We start from the raw sequence: 19510 nt of genomic DNA, 5'->3' as shown, positions 1-19510 counted from the left end.
GTTTACGCCGACCATGTGTGCTCGTTTGAGTAGGTCAAGGGCATATTTAGTTTGACACAAAAACAGTTACAGAGTGGTACGTTTTGCTTCAATTCCTAAGAAGTAGTGAAGATGGCCAAGATCTTTCATATGAAAGTGAAGACCGAGAGATCGAATCGATTATGTAGTAATGTGTCCGAGCCGCTGCCAAAGATAATGTCGTCCACATATAATAACAGCAGGACTATCTCTTGGCCATTTCTCAATATAAAGAGAGATGGATCTGTGGTACTACAGAAGAAACCAACTTCAAGGAGGAAGTTGCTGAACTTATCGAACCAGGCACGTGGTGCTTGGCGAAGCCCATAAAGGGACTTCTTAAGAAGACAGACATGCTGAGATTTGTGTGGATGAACAAAGCCAGGAGGCTGCTGCATATAGACTGTTTCATTCAAGTTGCCATGAAGAAATGCATTTTTCACATCAAGTTGATGGATCTCGCCAATTCGTACTATTGCAACCGAGAGCACAATGCGGATAGTGGCATGCTTGACAACAGGGCTAAATGTTTCTGTAAAATCCACTCCTTCTTCCTGATGAAAGCCCTTGGCTACTAACCGAGCCTTTAGACGATCAAGACTGCCATCTGGTGCAAGTTTTGTCTTGTATACCCACTTGCAGCCAATAACATTCATCTGGCTAGTGCGAGGAACTAGTATCCAAGTCTGATTTTCATCTAATGCATCCATTTCATCTTTCATGGCTCTATACCAGCCTTGATCTGCTAGTGCAGATTTAAGTGAGCGTGGCTCAGAGGCACTTGATATTCAGCTAGCGGGCATATCGAGGATTGATCTTTACAATGCCGATTTGGATCTAGTTTGCATAGGATGAGTAGATGATATGTGTGATGAGATAATTGGGGAAGAAGAAGTTCGAGCAACAAGTAGGATCACCTGGTGATTCAAAGGTGGAGAGAGGAGCTCCCGATTCTGCGAGTTAGTTCGAGACAAATGATCCAAAGAAGAGGTTGAGGAGGATGCTGAATTTAAAGAATCAGCGATGTTATGGGCAATGGAGATGAAGACAAGGCTGAATGTGATTCTCGAACTAGGAGAGTCCCGTAAGTGAGCTGCAAGGTGATGATGTTGTTGTTCGTAAATGGTTTGTATGTTCGATAATGTGGATTGTTTGCCTTCTTCATTTGGAGAGTTGAAGAATTGAGCTTCCTTTGTCCACGCTGATATAGTTTTGTATGATGAGGATAGTCTCGCTGTCGCTTTCGAGTAAATGGAAAGAAACTTTCATCAAATACAACATGGCGACTAATGTATATATGACCAAAGGTGGGAATAAGACACCGATATCCCTTATGGCGATCACGTAACCTAAGAATACACAAGTAAGAGATCTTGGATCAAACTTGTTTTGTGCATAGGGTCTGAGACATGGATAGCATGCACACCCAAAGATCCTGAGATGATCATAACTTGGTTGTTGCTGATATAGCATAGTGTAGGGCGACTTCATTTGTAACTTTGGAGTGGGAAGTAGATTAACCAAGTAGTTTGCTGTTATAAATGCATCAACCCAAAACTTTAAAGGAAGTCTTGCATGATAAAGCATAGCCAGACCAATCTCAATAATGTGTCGATGTTTTCTTTCGGATATGCCATTCTGTTCAGGTGTGTAAGGACAGGACAGACGTTGTTGAATTCCACAATTCTGTAGATGAGACTTGAATTTGTGGCTGATGAATTCTCCTCCACCATCACATTGGAAGACCTTGATTCTACAATCAAACTGATTTTCTACTAACTTCTGAAACATGAGAAAGACATTATAGAAATCTGACTTTAGTTTCAGCGGATAAAGCCAGCTAAATCGAGAGAAGTTGTCCACAAAAATCACATAATACTTGAAGTGCTGAAATGAATTAACTGGAGAAGGTCCCCAGATGTCACAATGAATCTGTTCTAAGGGTCTAGAAGCTACAGAGTCTGATAATGGGAAGGGTAAAGCAGTGCTCTTAGCTATTTTACAACTCCTGCATATAGACTGCAGCTTTGTATTGCAGTGAATTAACTGCTGATTCTTCATGTACTCCAAGACCTTTAAGTTCGTGTGGGCTAAACGTTGGTGCCACACATCTTCTCCAACTGTTCTGTGTTTTTGAGTAAAGAGGACTTCTGTAACACGAGGGTCTACTCGGTAAAGTCCATTAACTTTCCTTCCGAGCATCTTGATTCTGCTGGATGAGTGATCCTTTATATATACACCGATTTTGTCAAAGACAAACGAGCAAGGATAATCATCGCTTAATTTTGAGACCGACGTAAGATTTTTCTTAATTTCTGAACAATTAACACATCATTCAAAGGTAAAGTATCCACTTTGTAGTAGGTAGTAAGGCATCACCAATATGAGTAATAGGTAAGCATAAGCCATTACCAATCATAACAAAAGTATCATTACCAATGTGTTTAGAGGAATTGTGAAGAATACCAGCATTAGCAAAGTGATGTGAGCTGTTGCGCCAAGAAACTGGATACCATTCACTACCACCTGGTTCTTCAAGATGCATTGCTGCTAGTGCTGTTGGTATTTCCTCCTTGATAAGAGTTGTCGAATCTATACCAACAAAGGAAGAGCATCATGTCCAGACGTTTGCGATCTCGACACTCTAATCGAGTGTTTTCTGTCACTCTATTTTCCTGCAGATTTTTATGAAGGGTTAGATTTGATGAGTTAGAGGGATATGTCTTGATATCTGGATTTCTTTGTGTGGAACCAGCATACGGTCTAAAACCTTGACCAACCAATGCCGTGGATAGTGTTGAATTGCTTGAACCGTTGTTCCCCTTGATCATAACTTGGATTATTCTGTCTCGTAGCTTATACTTCTACCAGAATATCCATAGTTGCGATATCGATTATTAAATGGACGTCCTCTTCCATAACTCCTGCCTCCACGAATATATCCTCTTGGTCCTCCAAAATTGACATTTTGTGCTGGTTCTCTGTCAAAAACTTCTCTTTGTAGAAGTTCAGTTTTCCTTTGGCCATAATAGGCTAGATTAGGACTGAACTGATTTGACGAGTAGTTCTGTAATCTTGCTTCAAATCTCTCCAAATGTGATATCACCTCATCATATTCAGGTTGTGGTTTTAAGCAATATATTGTGGTCTTAAAACTTTCATACTCAGACCCTAAACCTTCCAAAACTCCAAACAATTTTGTTATTTCATCAACAGGTTTCCCTATGGCCTTGAGTTGATCACAGATAGACTTGTATTCCCTAAGATATATAGCCAAAGCTCGATCACGTTTCTGACATCCTTGCAACTTCCCTCTTAACTCAAATTCTCTGGCCACAGACTTTTGTGTGAATCGGTTAAGTAGTGTCTGCCAAACTTCAAACGCAGTATCTAAACCAATTATTAGGCTAAGTATGTTCTCTGAGACAGCACCACTAATCCATGACGACACAAGTTGATCTGTCTTAATCCAATCATTGTAATCAGGGTTTATAATTTCAGTACCCTGTTCTTCTCCTTCAATTTGCAATGATTTGGCGGTGTGGTGGACTTTCTCCACTAACAAAACCGAATGCATCTTGACTTCTTAAAAACCTATGAAACCGAGCTTGCCAAAGAAGAAAATTTTCTTCGGCTAATTTGATGGTAACAAAGTTTGAGATGTTAACGTGAATAGGGAATGGATACTTCGCACCCTTGCTGCCATTTTCACACTCGATTCTTGAGGATTCTTTATTACTAAACTAATCCCCTACCGATTTTGCAGAACGAGAACGAGTTGTGATTCTATTACCGATGATGATAAGAACTTGATTTAGAAGAAGAAACAACTCACTGTTCTTCTTTAGTATTGAAAACCGATTTCCAGATCCTCAAATGACGAGTACATACCACCATCAACACCAGAAGACAGCAATCGATGAAGCTTCAATCTGCTGTAGATTCATCGTCTTTCCATTGAGAAGAAAGTGGATTCATACTCTCAGGAAGACTGCTCACCATCAACACCAGAAGACAGCAATCGACGAAGCTTCAATCTGCTGTAGATTCATCATCTTTTCATTGAGAAGAAGGTGGATTCATACTCTCAGGAAGACTGCTCTGATACCATGAAGGATTTTGATGAACAGAACAATGAATGGAAGCAAAGAAGGAAAGATGATTCAGAGAGTAAAAATCGTCTATTATTCAACTGAGTGCTCTGTTTCAATGAATAAGAAGGTACATCCTCTTGCCTTTCTCTTATCAGCTTTTATATCTCGCTGAAGTGCTCTAAACTGAATGAAAACTAACTAGCTTAACAAAGTACTAACAAACTAACTGAATTAAAGAACAGAGTTTGACTTTACAAATTGAAAATTGAAAACCGATTTCTCAAAGGTAAATCAATTTCACGAATTCTGTAATCTCTGTTGTTAACTTCTCTCGTTTTCATCAGCTTTCTTATTGCTGCTACTAAACTCACTTTCACCTTCTTCCTTTCCTCTGTTCTTGAAGTCTTCTTTCTTCTTTCCTCTGTTTCTATCAGCACCCATATCTTGTGTTATACTCTTAACAGCATGCACGCACGCTCGCCCGGCGCCGCCGGCGTCTCGTTCCTGTCGAAGCCTCAACTTCCGTCGCCATTCGCAGGTTCGACGACGCGACCCTTGGCGTTCTCCGGACCTCGCTGGTCTCCAGGACGCGAGCTCGGCGGTCCGAGTGCGATCGAGCCTGGAGCGGTTCCTGAGATCCGAGGCTTTCGTGTGCTTCCCGACATCGTGGATGAGGACGTCGTCCACGTGCTTTCGGTCCTCGAGTTCCTGGTTCGAGCTTTTGCCGTGGTTGGCGATTTCGAGGTGAGTTCCAGGGACGTGTCCCTCTTTCTGTTATTCATGAATAAAGAAACCTGAAAGAGGGACCTACGAGTTGCTCTGTGGATGTTTCTGGACGACGAACTGATGAGCTGATTTTATGTCATCGCTTTCTTCTTTTTTCCTGTCACGACCATTCGACGACATTGAAGCCAAATCCTTGATGAATTTTGGATGATATAGAGGCTTCCTTAGTCGAATGCTCATCGCATTCCTACAGCCTTGGGTGCAGTCTTTGACGGGCCTTTTCTTTTTTTTGCCCTTTTGAGTTTGGTAGGTCTTTTCTTATCAGAGTTGCATGGCGCTGAGGTACGAAGCGCTCGTTTTTCGGGAGAACAAATCTGGAGTTCATCAATGGCTACAAGTCGGTCATACCGAATGGGGGAACTTCACTAAGGATGCGCTCGACAATGGTTTTTATCCCATTGCCACGAAGGTAGCATACTATTGCTGCAATAGTCCCAATGACCTGCGAAAGTTTTCAATGTAATACTGAGTGGAAAATGAAGCAATGTGCATTTCTTCAATGCCATACGCCGCCCTTGGGAGAGGGAGGGGGGATGGGTGTTGATATCTTATCCAAGTCCAGGTTGGTAGCAGTTTGGATGACTAGATTTGGAACTATGCATCTTCAAGCTGATATTAGTATTCCAATGCTGTCGTATCTTATCGACCAGATTCATTGGTCTGTGCATCAAGTTCTATTTGACTCGTCAAGTAAGCCGCTGTATTAGGAAGTGGTGGATCAAGACGACTACTTTGGACTTCCTTAAGAAAACTCCATCCATAATGAAACTATATTTTGCATTGACAAATTGCTTGCTGCAGTTTCCCTTTGCTATGCATTGACACCAAACTAGGACAGTCAACAAGAACGCAGGACTATGTACTGTAGCTCTTTAATGTTTATTATACTCGATAATGCACAGCCGGTAGCAGTTTCCTTACTTTTGTCATGCCAGTCTTTTATTTGCTTACAGTCCAGTGTTTTTGAGGACTTTCCGCTTTAAAAGGGGCATGTCTGACTTATATGGATGTGGACCATTTTGCTTTCGATGCTTCCGAAATTATAGCATGCAGTCTTCACTATGATTTTGGTTTTTCTCTCCTTGCCAATCAGGCATGTGAAAATGCCCTTCTATGTCTACGGAGGTGTGACACTTCTGGCTTAGAAAATTTCACTGGAGATGTCCGGAGGATAGCAAGTCTCAAGGACGTTGCTATTGCATCCACTGGTTCATGCAGTGGTATGCAGTGGTATGTTGTATAGTAAAGCGTTAGTCTTATCAATTTTAATCTGATCTTATCTCTACCGCTTGTCCTGCCTCTATCATACCAGTGGTCCATGAATGTTCTCTCTTTGATATAGTACTTTACACTGCTACCGAAAGGATATAGTCCCTAAAAGAATTTGCTCAATTTTCTTTTATGATGCACTTTAGGGGCATGATGCTACAGTGACAATGGACAATGTTGGTTCAAACTCATAATATCTTTATTTCTTCCTGGAAAATGCTTTAGTGAAGTTACATTATTTTTTAATGCATCATTTAAGTTGCTCCATTTGATCCAGTCTGTATGTAAGTGTTCTTAGCACTGAGCGCTTATGGAGAATGGTCGTGGGAATGGAAGAAATCAACTGTCCTCATTCTGCTGTATTTAAAGACTACAGAGCTTTGAGTTGAAATTTCATTTTTCATGGAATCTATTAGACAAACTAATATAGATGAACAGAGACAGCTGTTGAGCCTATTCCTTTTACCTTTTCCAACTTTTGCCAGTAGGGATAAATGTATCCCTTGCCTCACAGAAGTGATGATGGCTAAGAAAGTGAACCTAAAATTAGATGTGATGATGAAGAAGCACCCTGGTTGTATTATTTAATGATGTCCTTTCTTGACCTATAAGACAACATCGTTTTTAAAAATTTTACACAGCATTATCTAGTTTAGTTCCTTAACTTTTTTGATCAATTCTGATTCTCAACATGCAAAATTGTTCTTTTCATTGAAAACAAAAAATTGTAGGTAGCCAGATCTTGGGCATACTTTAGCACTTGGATTGAAACACTTCCCAATTTTGAGTTAACCATGCAATAGCTTGATGGTGCTGCTGCACATGCAATTTGCTGGTCAATATTTGCGGAGTCATATGTTCCCTCTTTAGCAGATTTCACCATCTTTAGCAGTGATGTTTATCAATGTGAAGCATGAATCAGAAAATCAGTGTGTCTAGGGAAATATTTGACCGTATGGAGTGTTGGATGTGAAATTCTGCTGATTAAACTCTCCATGTAAGTTTGTCTTGGATATTACCATAAGAATTTTTGGGACTTCTCTCAATCTTGACTTGGGACTACTAGCACTTATTTGATTGGTGAGTACCGTCAACTGCATTTTAATAAGCTCTTTGCAGTGAATGGAATGCTAAACATAGTCATGCTGTAGTTTGACTCATCGTGGTATGTACAGTTCAGGCAAAGGCAGTGAAATATTTGAAGAGGAAAGAAATGGAGAGAAGCAAGCAGCAAGCTTCTACATTCAGAGAAATCCAACCTGTTGCAAGTGTTCTGTTTAGAGATGTAATTAAGAAGCGTAAAGCAAGGAAATTTTTGGAATACCAGGCTTTAAGGTCAGATGCAAGAAACTCACACACTAAAATTTCAGGTTCCGATTAGTCTCCTAACCTTGCACATACGGGTGTGGATGTAATGGTTCATTTCCTGAATTTAAAATGATCTGAAAGCACCTGAAGTTGTAACCTTGACCCTCTATGTGAAGAGATGGTACGGTTTCGACTCTTTAAGAACTTGCCATATATTAATCATATGTATTTGATAAGCTCCAAGTAGCTTGATTTGTGGCCACATATATTTATCATTGGGGATTACTGCTACATCAACGCTGTGTTATCATGGTCAAAAAGCATCTTCGTATGGTGTTGTCGGTCTTTTCTGAAATGATATATGGCATTTTAAACTTCTTTTAACTGTCGTGAACTCTCAAATACAAGATAATTGAACTTATGGATATGGAGCCTGGCTAAGGAATTGTGCTCAGTGTAGATGAGTCCCCATTTCTGAGTTCTTCTTGTTGGAAAAAGTATTAGAATACATAAAATAATAATAATTATTGGAAATACATTGCAAAAGATTAGAAAATAAAAAGAAATGTCTGAGGCATGCAAACACTGTCCTTAAGGATAATTCCGCCTCTTGGAGAACGAAACTTGGTGTGTAAGGCTTCAGCGACTATCCTCCCGAGATACAATAGACCTTCCTCTATACTCCGTACTGAATATTAGAAAGAAACAGAACAACTTTTGTGTATAACCCAGCAAAAAGAAAAGGAAAGATATGAGAACATGTTGTATGCTAGGATTATGGTTTGAAGTTTAATTTATATTTAAGTAAGGAAAAGAGAGAGCCGTTAGGAGATCATCATAAATCACTTGGTAATTAAAAAAATGACCGTTACAAAATAGTGAAGATTTTATGAAGTAATAAATCAAAAGTTATAAAGTCGTTAGATGACCGTTATACAACCATTAAAAAGCCATTATATGACTGTTAAAAGAGGCCATTACAAAAATGATGACTTTCATGACGATCATAATTTTTAATAAATATTTTAAAACTGCTGAAATATCTAACAATCCCCACATTTTTCAAAAAGATTTGATAAGAAAAATAGAATAATACTAGGTTAATGAAGAGTAATGTATCAAAACCGGTGCTTGTTAGGTTATGAACCAATCTTAGAAAGAATGAAATATAATTCACGAAATCATTGATGAAGTTTGAAACTTCTATGAACCAAGAAATTCTTTTTGTAAATTATAATTTTCACCAAACACATTACACTCCCACAAACATTATTGTTCAACGCGGTTTTGCGCTAATAGGCCATGTGCGTGCTTGGTTTATTCATAAGTGCTTTATAGATTTTTGTCAGAAATTCTAATAAGAGCGGCTCCACTCCACACTTATATAGGTGATTCCATCAAGTGTATATTACAGATTAATATCCCACCAATAATGGCTATGGAATTTCATTAAGAGCTTAGCTCAACCTCTTTTTCCTTGCAATTTTGCACTATTTTTACCTTAGGAGGGACAATAATTTTTTGCAGTGCACTAGATCAACAAATGACTTGTTATTACCCATATGAACCTAATTCATGGGATCGCCAATCACATAGGTTGGGTTACTATCATTGTTGATTTTTTTTTTTTTCAGTTGACTTGTCCCATTCCCCTCAATGTATAGTCAGAGGATTGGCTAAAATCCATTTCTAACTTCATATAGTTAATGGATATAATTCCATCATTAAATAGCTACTTTATCACGTCATCCCTCAATCGGACGTGTCAATAGTTACTATTGAAAATTTTATCTTTGCATGGCTATTGCCTCTTGGCAATCATGATGTATAAACATAAAATGTGTCATTTTCCCAAAGGAATATCTGCTAAGAGTTTCTCAACTACTCATCCTCATTTTCATATATGAGTTTGAGAAGAATTTTTTTCTTTTTCTCAATAACTTGAATAGTTCTCAATTTACCAAAGAACAGTAAATATTTTCTTCTCCTTCGCCCATTGGAGCTTAGGAGGATAAGGCATTTTGTTTACACATATTTGCCTAGTAGCACTTGAGTCTACCGCCCATAATTTCGATTAGCCACGATATTGGCATGGGAATGACTATAGCAATTATTTAGTCAAATCATCTACTTCAACCAAGTCAACTTTTGGTTAAGCAGGATTGCTATTTCCCCTATGATTTCATTCGACTGCTTTTATGTCAAGCACTTCCACCGGGTGAACAAATATTCATTAATGGATTTTATTTCATCTGAATCCAAGATCCAATTAACATCACCGTTTCCTTATGATATAATGGGAAATGCACTATGTAAAACCTAATAAACTTGACAATAGTCACTCTTTAACAAAGTATTTCACAAAAGACATCAATCTTATTCAATATAGATCTATGTTGGCTACCGATGCCAAAAATATATATATAAATTTCATCTCCACAACAATCACTAAAGGAGATTCTCTTTCCCAATGCAATAGCCAATCAAATCTCTAATTATCATCATGCATGAATGGACATTCAACATAAATTGGCAAGGTAAATATTCTTACAAAGAACATTTTTTTTTACATCATTATTGCTGTCAATAGTACATGTTGCTCCAAAACTGTTAATCAAAACTCAGAGGTTAGCAGAAATCCAAAATGAATTAATAATTTCACAAAATAACTGTAAGACTTCCTTTAAGTGTTATATATAAATCACCAAAAATGTCTCAACAACGCATACTCAATACAAAACATGTAATCAATTTAATTATGCAATAAAATAATATTTAATAATTCTATCAAAAGTTATGCATGAAAAATTCGATCACTGCAAAAGAGACATTATAATCTTTAACCCATAAATTTGTGGCTATTATAAAATATAAACAGTTTTGGTTATTTCAAACATAAGTGTGAATCTAATAAATTCAGAAATAGAATCACGACAATTTTAATAAGAAAAATGTTTGGACTAAAACTTTAGTAGTCATAAATATAATGCCAGCAATGTTTTACACATGTAAAACTAAAAGTAGACTTTAACTCTTTAAGCAACATTTAAATGATTGAAATGTGAAAAATAAAAATATCACAAAAGGCAGGATGCAAAAGCATACTCACTAAATTGTCAATTACGCTAATTTAGCCAGAAAAGTAAATAATGACAAATATTGGGGTGTATCATTAGTCAATTGAATAGTTGTCTAACAAGATCAAATCAGAGCCCACATTCATGGAATATGTGGAAAAATTGAATAGTTGGTAAAAGTAAGAAATTTAAAGATTTTCTACATAGGTAATTTTGAAAAATTGTAAGCATCTTCCGTAAAAGTATAAGAGCACACATTCATGGAATATGTCTAACAAGATCAAATCAAATCTAGAGAGAACACACAAGCTAGTGACGCCAAATTTTAATATTAGAATGAAAGGATCTCGACCTACGTGATGATGATTCTTCAAAATGTGGAAACAGCGCGCCAAAATGGCAATTATGCCCTTTAAGCATTAATTTAGAGTTTCCAAAAAACGACTTTACTTGAAACTCAATAACCTTACCAAAATGACCAAAAGCTATTTTGTGCTAATGCTTGATACTGTCCCATGACAAACCACCCAAGAATATGTGAGACTTGTCCTTCACCATCTCCAAATCCTTGTTCAATTCCAAGGTCGGTGGAAGCACCAGTAATTCCAATTTTGAAAGCTATAAGGCAATTATCCTTAAGATTGTTGGAAAAAGGATTAGAATACATAAAATAATAATAATTATTGGAAATACATTGCAAAAGATTAGAAAATAAAAAGAAATGTTTGAGGCATGCAAACACTGTCCTTAAAGATAATTTCGCCCCTCAGAGTACGAAACTTGGTGCGTAAGGCTTCAGCGGCTATCCTCCCAAAATACAACAAACCTTCCTCTATACTTCGCACTGAATATTAGAAGGAAACGGAACAACTTTTGTATATAACCCAACAAAAAGAAAAGGAAAGATGTGAGAATATATTGCATCTACTAAGATTGTGGTTTGAAGTTTAATTTATATTTAAACAAGGAAAAGAGAGAGCCGTTAAGAGATCATCATAAATCAATTGGTAATTAAAAATATGACCGTTATAAAATAATGAAGAGTTTATGAAGCAATAAATCAAAAGTTATAAAATTGTTAGATAACCGTTATACAATCATTAGAAAACTGTTATATGACCATTAAAAAAAATCGTTACAAAAATGATGACTTTCATGACAATCATAATTTCTAATAAATATTTCAAAACTGCTGAAATTTCTAACACTTCTGTCGTTAGTCTGAGTTATAGATTGAAGTTCATAATAGTTGAATTTCAAACGGCTATTGTTTATGTAGTCCAATATTACAAAGGCAGATTGTTCCTTGCTAGGTGAATCGTCTGGGCCAATACACAATGTCGGTCCTTCACCATGCGCACATTTCCTTTCCAGGTTGTCACCTTCAAAGAGGTCCGAGAACTTGAATTGCTTGAATCCGAGGGCCAATAACGAGACTAGGTGTATGGGAAACAAATGAGTTGGGTCAAGTCATGGGCATCTACGCTTGTTCCTTCATCCGAATCTAATATCTATCCCCTCATGATGGGCGATCATGGGGACTACAAATTTAAATTTTCACCAATCAATTTTGGAGACCGAGAGCCTTTTGTCTCTGCTGAATGCTATCAAGTTCATAGCAATTCTGCTTAAGACTCCATTCATTTACATAGACTGCCATTCTCAATCTTTGCTCCTCACCTGCACCCGTTTTCTAGAGTTGAAGAACTTGCATCCCCGTTCGTATTGAAGTTCGTGCGTTCTTTATAGCGGTTAGAGATGACTATCCTATTAGATTGTGTCTAGCGGTCTGGATAAAATTCAAGATATGATAAAATTTATCCTATCTTGCGTTCTTGCGTTTGGCACTTACTCAAGACAATATGAAGTCAGATATAAGGGAGATATAAGCCAAATAAAATTATCCTATGGGGAAGTGGGATAAAGGTGGATAGTGGGGATGAGTAGTTTCAAATTCCATACAGGTTCCATCTTGAATTTACCCGTTATAACATGTTCTTTATTTTTTGGAACCTGAAACCTATTTTGCATACCCTAGAATCTAGAACTTACCCTATCATAGGTTCCATGGTGGGTTATAGGGTTTACCTAGGTTTCACATAGATTATTAATTAAACGAATGCAGTGAATTAAAATATTTAATAATCACAACTTGCTGCTACAATTCATTAACTATAATTTATATTTAGACATGCGAAAAATTTGAATATTAATAAAGCAAAAGTCTCGATTATAAAATGGAAGCTCAGATTAGCACTTTCAGATTATGTACTCATTATCAAACGGTATGGAAAACTATAAGATCGTGTGAAGACATAAACTAAAAACATTAAAAGTTGTTCCAAGTTCTAGATTACAAGTTCCAAGTTCTAGATTCCTCCGGTTAAAAACCTAAAATCTACTCGTTAAAATAGGCTCATTATTTTTTGGAATCGAAAATCTACCCTGCATACTTTGAAACTTGGAACCCATAGGTTCCCACTTATCCGCTTCTTAGATTTTAGGTTCTATCCTGGAACCATACTCCCCCTAATACTTGGCTCAACCTAATCTGCTTTAGTTGCCGAAAAGATTTATTGGGCAACTTAAGATAAAAGAGGAAAGCCTAGCATATGGGAGCATCATCTTAGATAATTGAAATCAAGCACTCGACTCGACCTAATCTACCTTAATTGCTAGAAAGAGCTATATAGAGTTACCTAGAAAGAGCTATATAGAGTTACTTAAGATAAAAGAGGAAAACCTTAGCTTGGATCAACGATTGCAAGTGTAAGAATTCTATCACGTGAAATGTTTTCAACATATGAGATATTGTTGACTCGTGTTATCTATATCTACGTATATTAAGTAAAGGCATTTGAATAATAAATTGATGACGTGGCTTCTTGAGAATTTTGCAATGATTATGATATTAATTAAAATAAAATTTATATATTAGATGAATTTGATTAGTACAAGGATAATCTCACCTCTTGATCAGGATTTCATAAAGTTTTGATTCTTTTCCTACATCATAATCTTTAATTAATGTATTTATACTCTTACTACTTCTAACTAAAATTTCTGCTCCATACCCTTTTAAAAAAAGATGGAATGAGAATGAAATTACATTTCATTGAAGTGGTCTTTTTAGAATCACAACCTTTTTTTTTTTTTTTGAAAAAAAAATGGAGAAATACAATTCCAATTTCTCTTTATTTTCTCAATTTTTCAATCTTTTTTATATAGAAATTGAGGGAAAAATATATATGTTTTGATTTTAACCGTACGACATATAGAAGGAATAGGAAATGAACCTATCGAACTATTGCATGTTGATACTCACGATTTTGATAGCCATATCACTGATTTAAAGGAGATCTCTTGAAAGGTATTTAGTGTTCATTTTGATAGCCATATAATGGAGGACAAACGGTTTTATAAAAAAAAAAATATTTCAAAAATTGAATGTTTGGTGGGCAACGTGAAAAAATAAAATTTTTTAGGGTAAACGTATTACTACCCTAAAAACCGGGTGTGTTGTACGACCACTATAAATTACGGGATGATCCCGAGCACTTTAACAGCAATTTTGAACAGCGGAGTAGGAAACTAGCAATGGAGGAAGCGAAGGGATTGGTGAGGCGCGTCCACCTTGTCAAGTTCAAAGACGGTACCCCACCTGCCCGAATCGAGGAAATCCTCAAGAATTACGCCAATCTCGTCAACCTCATCGAACCCTTGAAATCTTGGCACATGTACCCTTCTCTCTCTCTGTCTAATCTCTCTGCATTTTCCCCACTTTCTTGGCGCTTTTTCCCCTCTGTTCCCCCTCAGTCGAGCATATCTATGTCCTGGTGATCTGCCATGGAATGTTCATCAGTAGTTTGTTTGAGATGCCTGATCTTGGGTTAAACTTCTCTCGTGAAATTAGGGGAAAGAACGTGAGCATCATGAATTTGGACCAGGGCTTCACGCACGTCTTCGAAGTAACGTTTGAGAGCGCTGAGGGATTGGCAGAGTACGCGGATCATCCTATTCACACCGAATTCTCGAAACAAACCCGTCCCCATCTGGATAAGGTCATCGCAATCACCTATGAGCCGACCGTCTGTACCTGAATCGCCTTCTTACTGCGATATCGGCCAATGTTGTGTTCGAATAAAAGGTTTTTTTTATGTATGACTAAATTAAAGATCGAGGTGCCCTTATCTCGAATAAGGTGATTAATATGATTCAGACTCTAAAGACTTTTGTCTTTGCAAATAACATGTTAGAAATAGCACTACATCTAAATTCACATCCATGAGTACAACCGTGGCCTGTCCATTCATTGCACTATTGTGTTTTGATTTTTCTTTAGGTTTACATGGAGTTCTTGCTAACGTTGATGCATTCAGTCAGATCACTCATAAATCTTACTCAATTGGTACAATCAGACATTACTAGAAATAATTGTAAAAGCAATCCTAAACCTATTGTACTGTAGGTAAATTAAGTATTAAACATTTTAGTTGTGCCAATTTAGTCGTGCCAATTTAGTCATAAATTTTATTGACAATTTGTCAATAAAGTTCTTTTGGCCAATTTTAATTAAAAATAGCTTAAATAAACACTAAATATGTTACATAACGTGACCGGTGTTAACATGGATAATTTCTTCTTCTTTTTTACATATTTTTCTGATTTTTTTTCCTTTTCTTTCCTTTTTCTTTTTCAAAGTACTTAGCTATGGCTAGTGTCTAGCCACAGGGGAGGCCAAAAAGGGCACGACCCTCGTCAAGTTTGGTGAGAATTGACTCTCGCAACCTACAAGAGTGCAACCCCCGTGACCTAGGTGAAGGCGGCCCTCACTTAAGCTGCAATAGTGACCCTCACTGGTCCTCACTTGTGGCCAGTCATCGGCTACCGATCATAGGCCAAAAAAAAAAAAAAAAAAAGATAAAAAAAGAAGAAAAATTCAGAAATTTTTTAAAAATACAAAAATTGTTTGCATTTGCGCCAACCAACATACACGAGCACCTCTATCCTTTTTAATCTTACCTTTACCAAAAAAAAATACACGAGCAATTTCCCAACCAAAATCATTCAAGGATTACATTGGTAAATCATTAAAATGTTTAAAACTAAATTAACAAGTAAAAGATTGATGATTGAAATGACCGTTATAGAACATCTATTTTAACAACTCATTGCAATAAGAAAGCCTTTCCATTTGGAGTTAATCCTCGTATATGTCTTGGATTTCACGTCATCTTGTAAATAAATTTCGCACGACCTTGAGGTGCATGACCCGTTTTAAAGCCAGGCAGGCGTGGGTGAGCGGCAATTAGAGCCGCCAATGTCGAACATCTCCGCATCTTAGCATAAACCCCAAAAATGAATAAGAAAAGAAGGAAAGAGGTGAAATCGTGAGAGAGAAGGGAAAGATTTTGGTTCATGCAAGCCTCGGATATCTCGGCATGCCAAATTGAGGTCATTTCTAGGTACATTGCAAGAATTTTTTTGGAGTGACTTGTTGAGATGCATTTGTCAGTTGTATTAAAAAAGTCTCATGTCGAAGAATTAATGATATGGAATCATATTTGGTTCATAAGTCACTGTTTTGGCTTGGATTTCCTTTTGACAATCTTCCCAGATGAAGATATTGGATTTTTTCATGGCCAATTGAGATCGAACAATTACCCTTTGGGCTAAAATAAATTTGAAACAATGGGCTTGGCCCAGCACGTGCCTTATGTCGTGATGTGGAGGATCGATGCGATGTATCAACCCAGCCTAGCACAAGGTGGTGCCTTAATTCGAGCTGGCCAGGCACAATGCATAACAATTTGACATCCCTACTTCATGCAAAGTTTTTACATCTCACTCTCTTGAGTTAAGGGGTTTCTAATTTTTCTCACCTCGCTCTCCAATCCATAATGATAAGTTTCTTTGATGCGATGTTTGTTTTTGTATTAGTTCAGACGAAACACTTCTTCTAGAAATATATTTAAGAAGCAATTCGAATGCCAATTGATCGCCACCAATGAATTGAAACATACCTTTTCGAATCGATCTGATCAAACCATGCTCCAAAAGAACATCGATGGCAACTCACGTGACGAAATTTCAATTGAGTCACCCATGACGACGAAGCTGTGAAGTGACGTGAGACGGAAAGGACTCATCGTCGTTTGTTTTCGACTTTCCAGAAATTTCATTTGGATAGTTCAAAAGAAGGAAGCGTGCAGACATGGAAGTGGTGAAAAGTAACACGCCCAAGTATAAATAGGAGACCGTCAGGTGACAAATGAAGTATAGAGAAAACTTGAGAAAATGGAGGAAAACAAAGAACTGGTAAATATAAATATAATTCTACGCAACTCCTATCACACTCACATGCATACGTAGCACAATCTACTCAACACACTCAAGACCCCTACATACACCCACACACCTCACGCACGCACTCCACACCACTACATACACGTACACACACAAGAGGCAAGAGCCCCCATTTTTAGGGTGTAACCCCAGTGGCCACCCTTCCAACATGGAAAGGGGAAATGAGAGGTTCAAATCTCCACATTCTCAAGGAGGAATGGGGTGGGGACGCGTACGTTTTAGGAGTGAGTTTCGACTCCCACGCCCTGCTAAAGGTAGGGCAAATGAGAGTGAGTGTAGAGTAGAAATAGAGTAGGACTGACTAAAAAAAAAAAGTCGGCACATTCACCAACATTCCACACCAAATATCTCAACTTGCTATTATTTTATTGCAACTTGTTGACCCATTTGTCAACAATTGCGGCTGAGGAATTATCTTGAGAGACAGAGAAATCTGGACGAGTAAAAAGGGAGGGAGATTGGAGAGCTCCAGGAGAGAGAGAGAGAGAGAGGCGGTCGCCGACCAAATTGAAGAACTCATCAAGGGCTTCGCCAATCTCGTCAGTCTCGTCCCTCCCATGAAATCTTTCCACTGGTCTCTCTCTCTCTCTCTCTCTGTCGCTGAGCTAAATGATGTTGTGTGATCATTTCTGGGGTTAATGTTACAAGGGAAGGGATGTAAGCATTGAGAACCTCCATCAAGGCTTCACTCGTGTTCAGAGCACAGAGGGAATAGCAGAGTACTTACCTCATCCAGCCCATGTCAGAGTTCTCAAAGCGGTTCCTCCCCCGGTTGGAGAAGGTCCTTGTGGTCGACTTCAAGCCGACCACTGTTCGCGCTTAAACCTAATCAAATCATACTATGTTCTGCTGATGCCATGCTTAAATAAAAGTTTTATCGTGTGAGAGTAGTAACTTGAACTCTATTGTATTGTAGTGTTGGTTAATCTTAATGTAATCGATATGGTTTGAAAAGTTATATTGGCGAAATCTTCTTATTTTCTTCATGTAATATGGCGAATTTTGTGTTCCAATGCATAGCTTTGATGAAATAGCCACGCTACGAAATACCAACAAATATTAAGACTTGACTAAATTGATTTTATGATTAAGTAGTAAGGTCTCAAATGTTGCTAACTCTTGTTATGTGGCCACCTATGAAATTTATTCCTGGTCCGTATCTTTTGTTTCAGGTCCTTTTAAGTCTTTCCGCCTGGCCTTTAGCTAGAGTCTTCATCTCCTTGTGGAATCACCTCATTGTTCGAACGCTTTATCATCTCGAACGAAAATTTTTCATATCATCTGCCAATTAAAGTTGGACCTAGTTTTATTTGTTCAGTAAATTCATTTGTCATTGACTCTTTGCAAAACAACTACTTTTCAAATTTCGTTAAATCACCAGCCGATCTTTCCCAACAGTCTGTTGACAGCAAAAAAATGATCGAGTGTAGTATGGGACAGTTTGATCGACAGAAACTTCTTGGAGGTCGAGTAGTGGAGTCAAGTAATCGTGCGCCACCCCAATCAGGAAGCGACGCTTGGCTCCACGTGGAACCGGGCCCACCATTATTTTCAGTCAAACTCTCGCGTTTCTCCACAAGGCACAAGGAGGAGAGGGAGAGTGAGGAAGTGGCGCCATCGACGGAAGCAGCTCCCTTCGCGATCTCGACAATGGCGGACGCGCTCTCGTCGCCGGAAGCCTCCTCTTCCTCTCCCTCATCGAACTCAGAAGGTTCGCTCCGGCGCTCGATTCACGACGCCGATGCACGCACGCACGCTCGCCCGCCGCCGGCGTCTCGTTCCTGTCGAAACCGCAACTTCCGTCGCCATTCGCAGGTTCTACGACGCGACCCACGGCGTTCTCCGGACCTCGCTGGTCTCCAAGGACGCGAGCTCGGCGGTTCGTGTGCGATCGAGCCTAGAGCGGTTCCTGAGATCCGAGGCTCTTTGGATGCTTCGCGACATCGTGGAAGAGGACGTCGTCCACGTGCTTTCGGTCCTCGAGTTCCTCGTTCGAGCTTTTGCCGTCGTTGGCGATTTCGAGGTGAGTTCCAGGGACGTGTCCCTCTTTCTGTTATTCATGAATAAAGAAACCTGAAAGAGGGACCTACGAGTTGCTCTGTGGATGTTTCTGGACGACGAACTGATGAGCTGATTTATGTCATCGCTTTCTTCTTTTTCCTGTCACGACCATTCGACGACATTGAAGCCAAATCCTTGATGAATTTTGGATGATATAGAGGCTTCCTTAGTCGAATGCTCATCGCGTTCCTATAGCCTTGGGATAGCCTTGGGTGCAGTCTTTGACAGGCCTTTTTTTTTTTTTTTGCCCTTTTGAGTTTGGTTTGTCTTTTCTTATCAGAGTTGCATGGCGCTGAGGTACGAAGCGCTCGTTTTTCGGGAGAACAAATCTGGAGTTCATCAATGGCTACAAGTCGGTCATACCGAATGGGGAACTTCGCTAAGGATGCGCTCGACAATGGTTTTATCCCATTGCCACGAAGGTAGCATACTATTGCTGCAATAGTCCCAATGACCTGCGAAAGTTTTCAATGTAATACTGAGCGGAAAATGAAGCAATGTGCATTTCTTCAATGCCATACACCGCCCTTG

General features: G+C 38.5%; 1 protein-coding gene across 1 annotated transcript; it reads left to right on the top strand.

Annotated features, from left to right (window-relative positions):
• Positions 1-14121: 14121 nt before the first annotated feature.
• On the top strand, positions 14122-14837 carry LOC120290182 (stress-response A/B barrel domain-containing protein HS1-like). Its single transcript, XM_039305924.1, has 2 exons — positions 14122-14289; positions 14466-14837. The coding sequence occupies exons 1-2, from the start codon at positions 14150-14152 to the stop codon at positions 14650-14652; spliced, it is 327 nt and encodes a 108-aa protein (XP_039161858.1). The 5' UTR covers positions 14122-14149; the 3' UTR covers positions 14653-14837.
• The last annotated feature ends 4673 nt before the right edge of the window (positions 14838-19510 follow it).

This window comes from Eucalyptus grandis, chromosome 2 (assembly GCF_016545825.1).
Source record: "Eucalyptus grandis isolate ANBG69807.140 chromosome 2, ASM1654582v1, whole genome shotgun sequence".
Lineage (NCBI taxonomy): Eukaryota > Viridiplantae > Streptophyta > Magnoliopsida > Myrtales > Myrtaceae > Eucalyptus > Eucalyptus grandis.
This window is presented reverse-complemented; position numbering and strand designations above follow the sequence as displayed.

What these genes read in the sequence shown, in the direction of transcription:
- LOC120290182 (XM_039305924.1), top strand. Translation starts at nt 14,150, where the DNA reads ATGGAGGAAGCGAAGGGATTGGTGAGGCGCGTCCACCTTGTCAAGTTC. An exon ending in CCCTTGAAATCTTGGCACAT is followed by an intron (nt 14,290 to 14,465) that starts GTACCCTTCTCT and finishes TCGTGAAATTAG; the next exon opens with GGGAAAGAACGTGAGCATCA.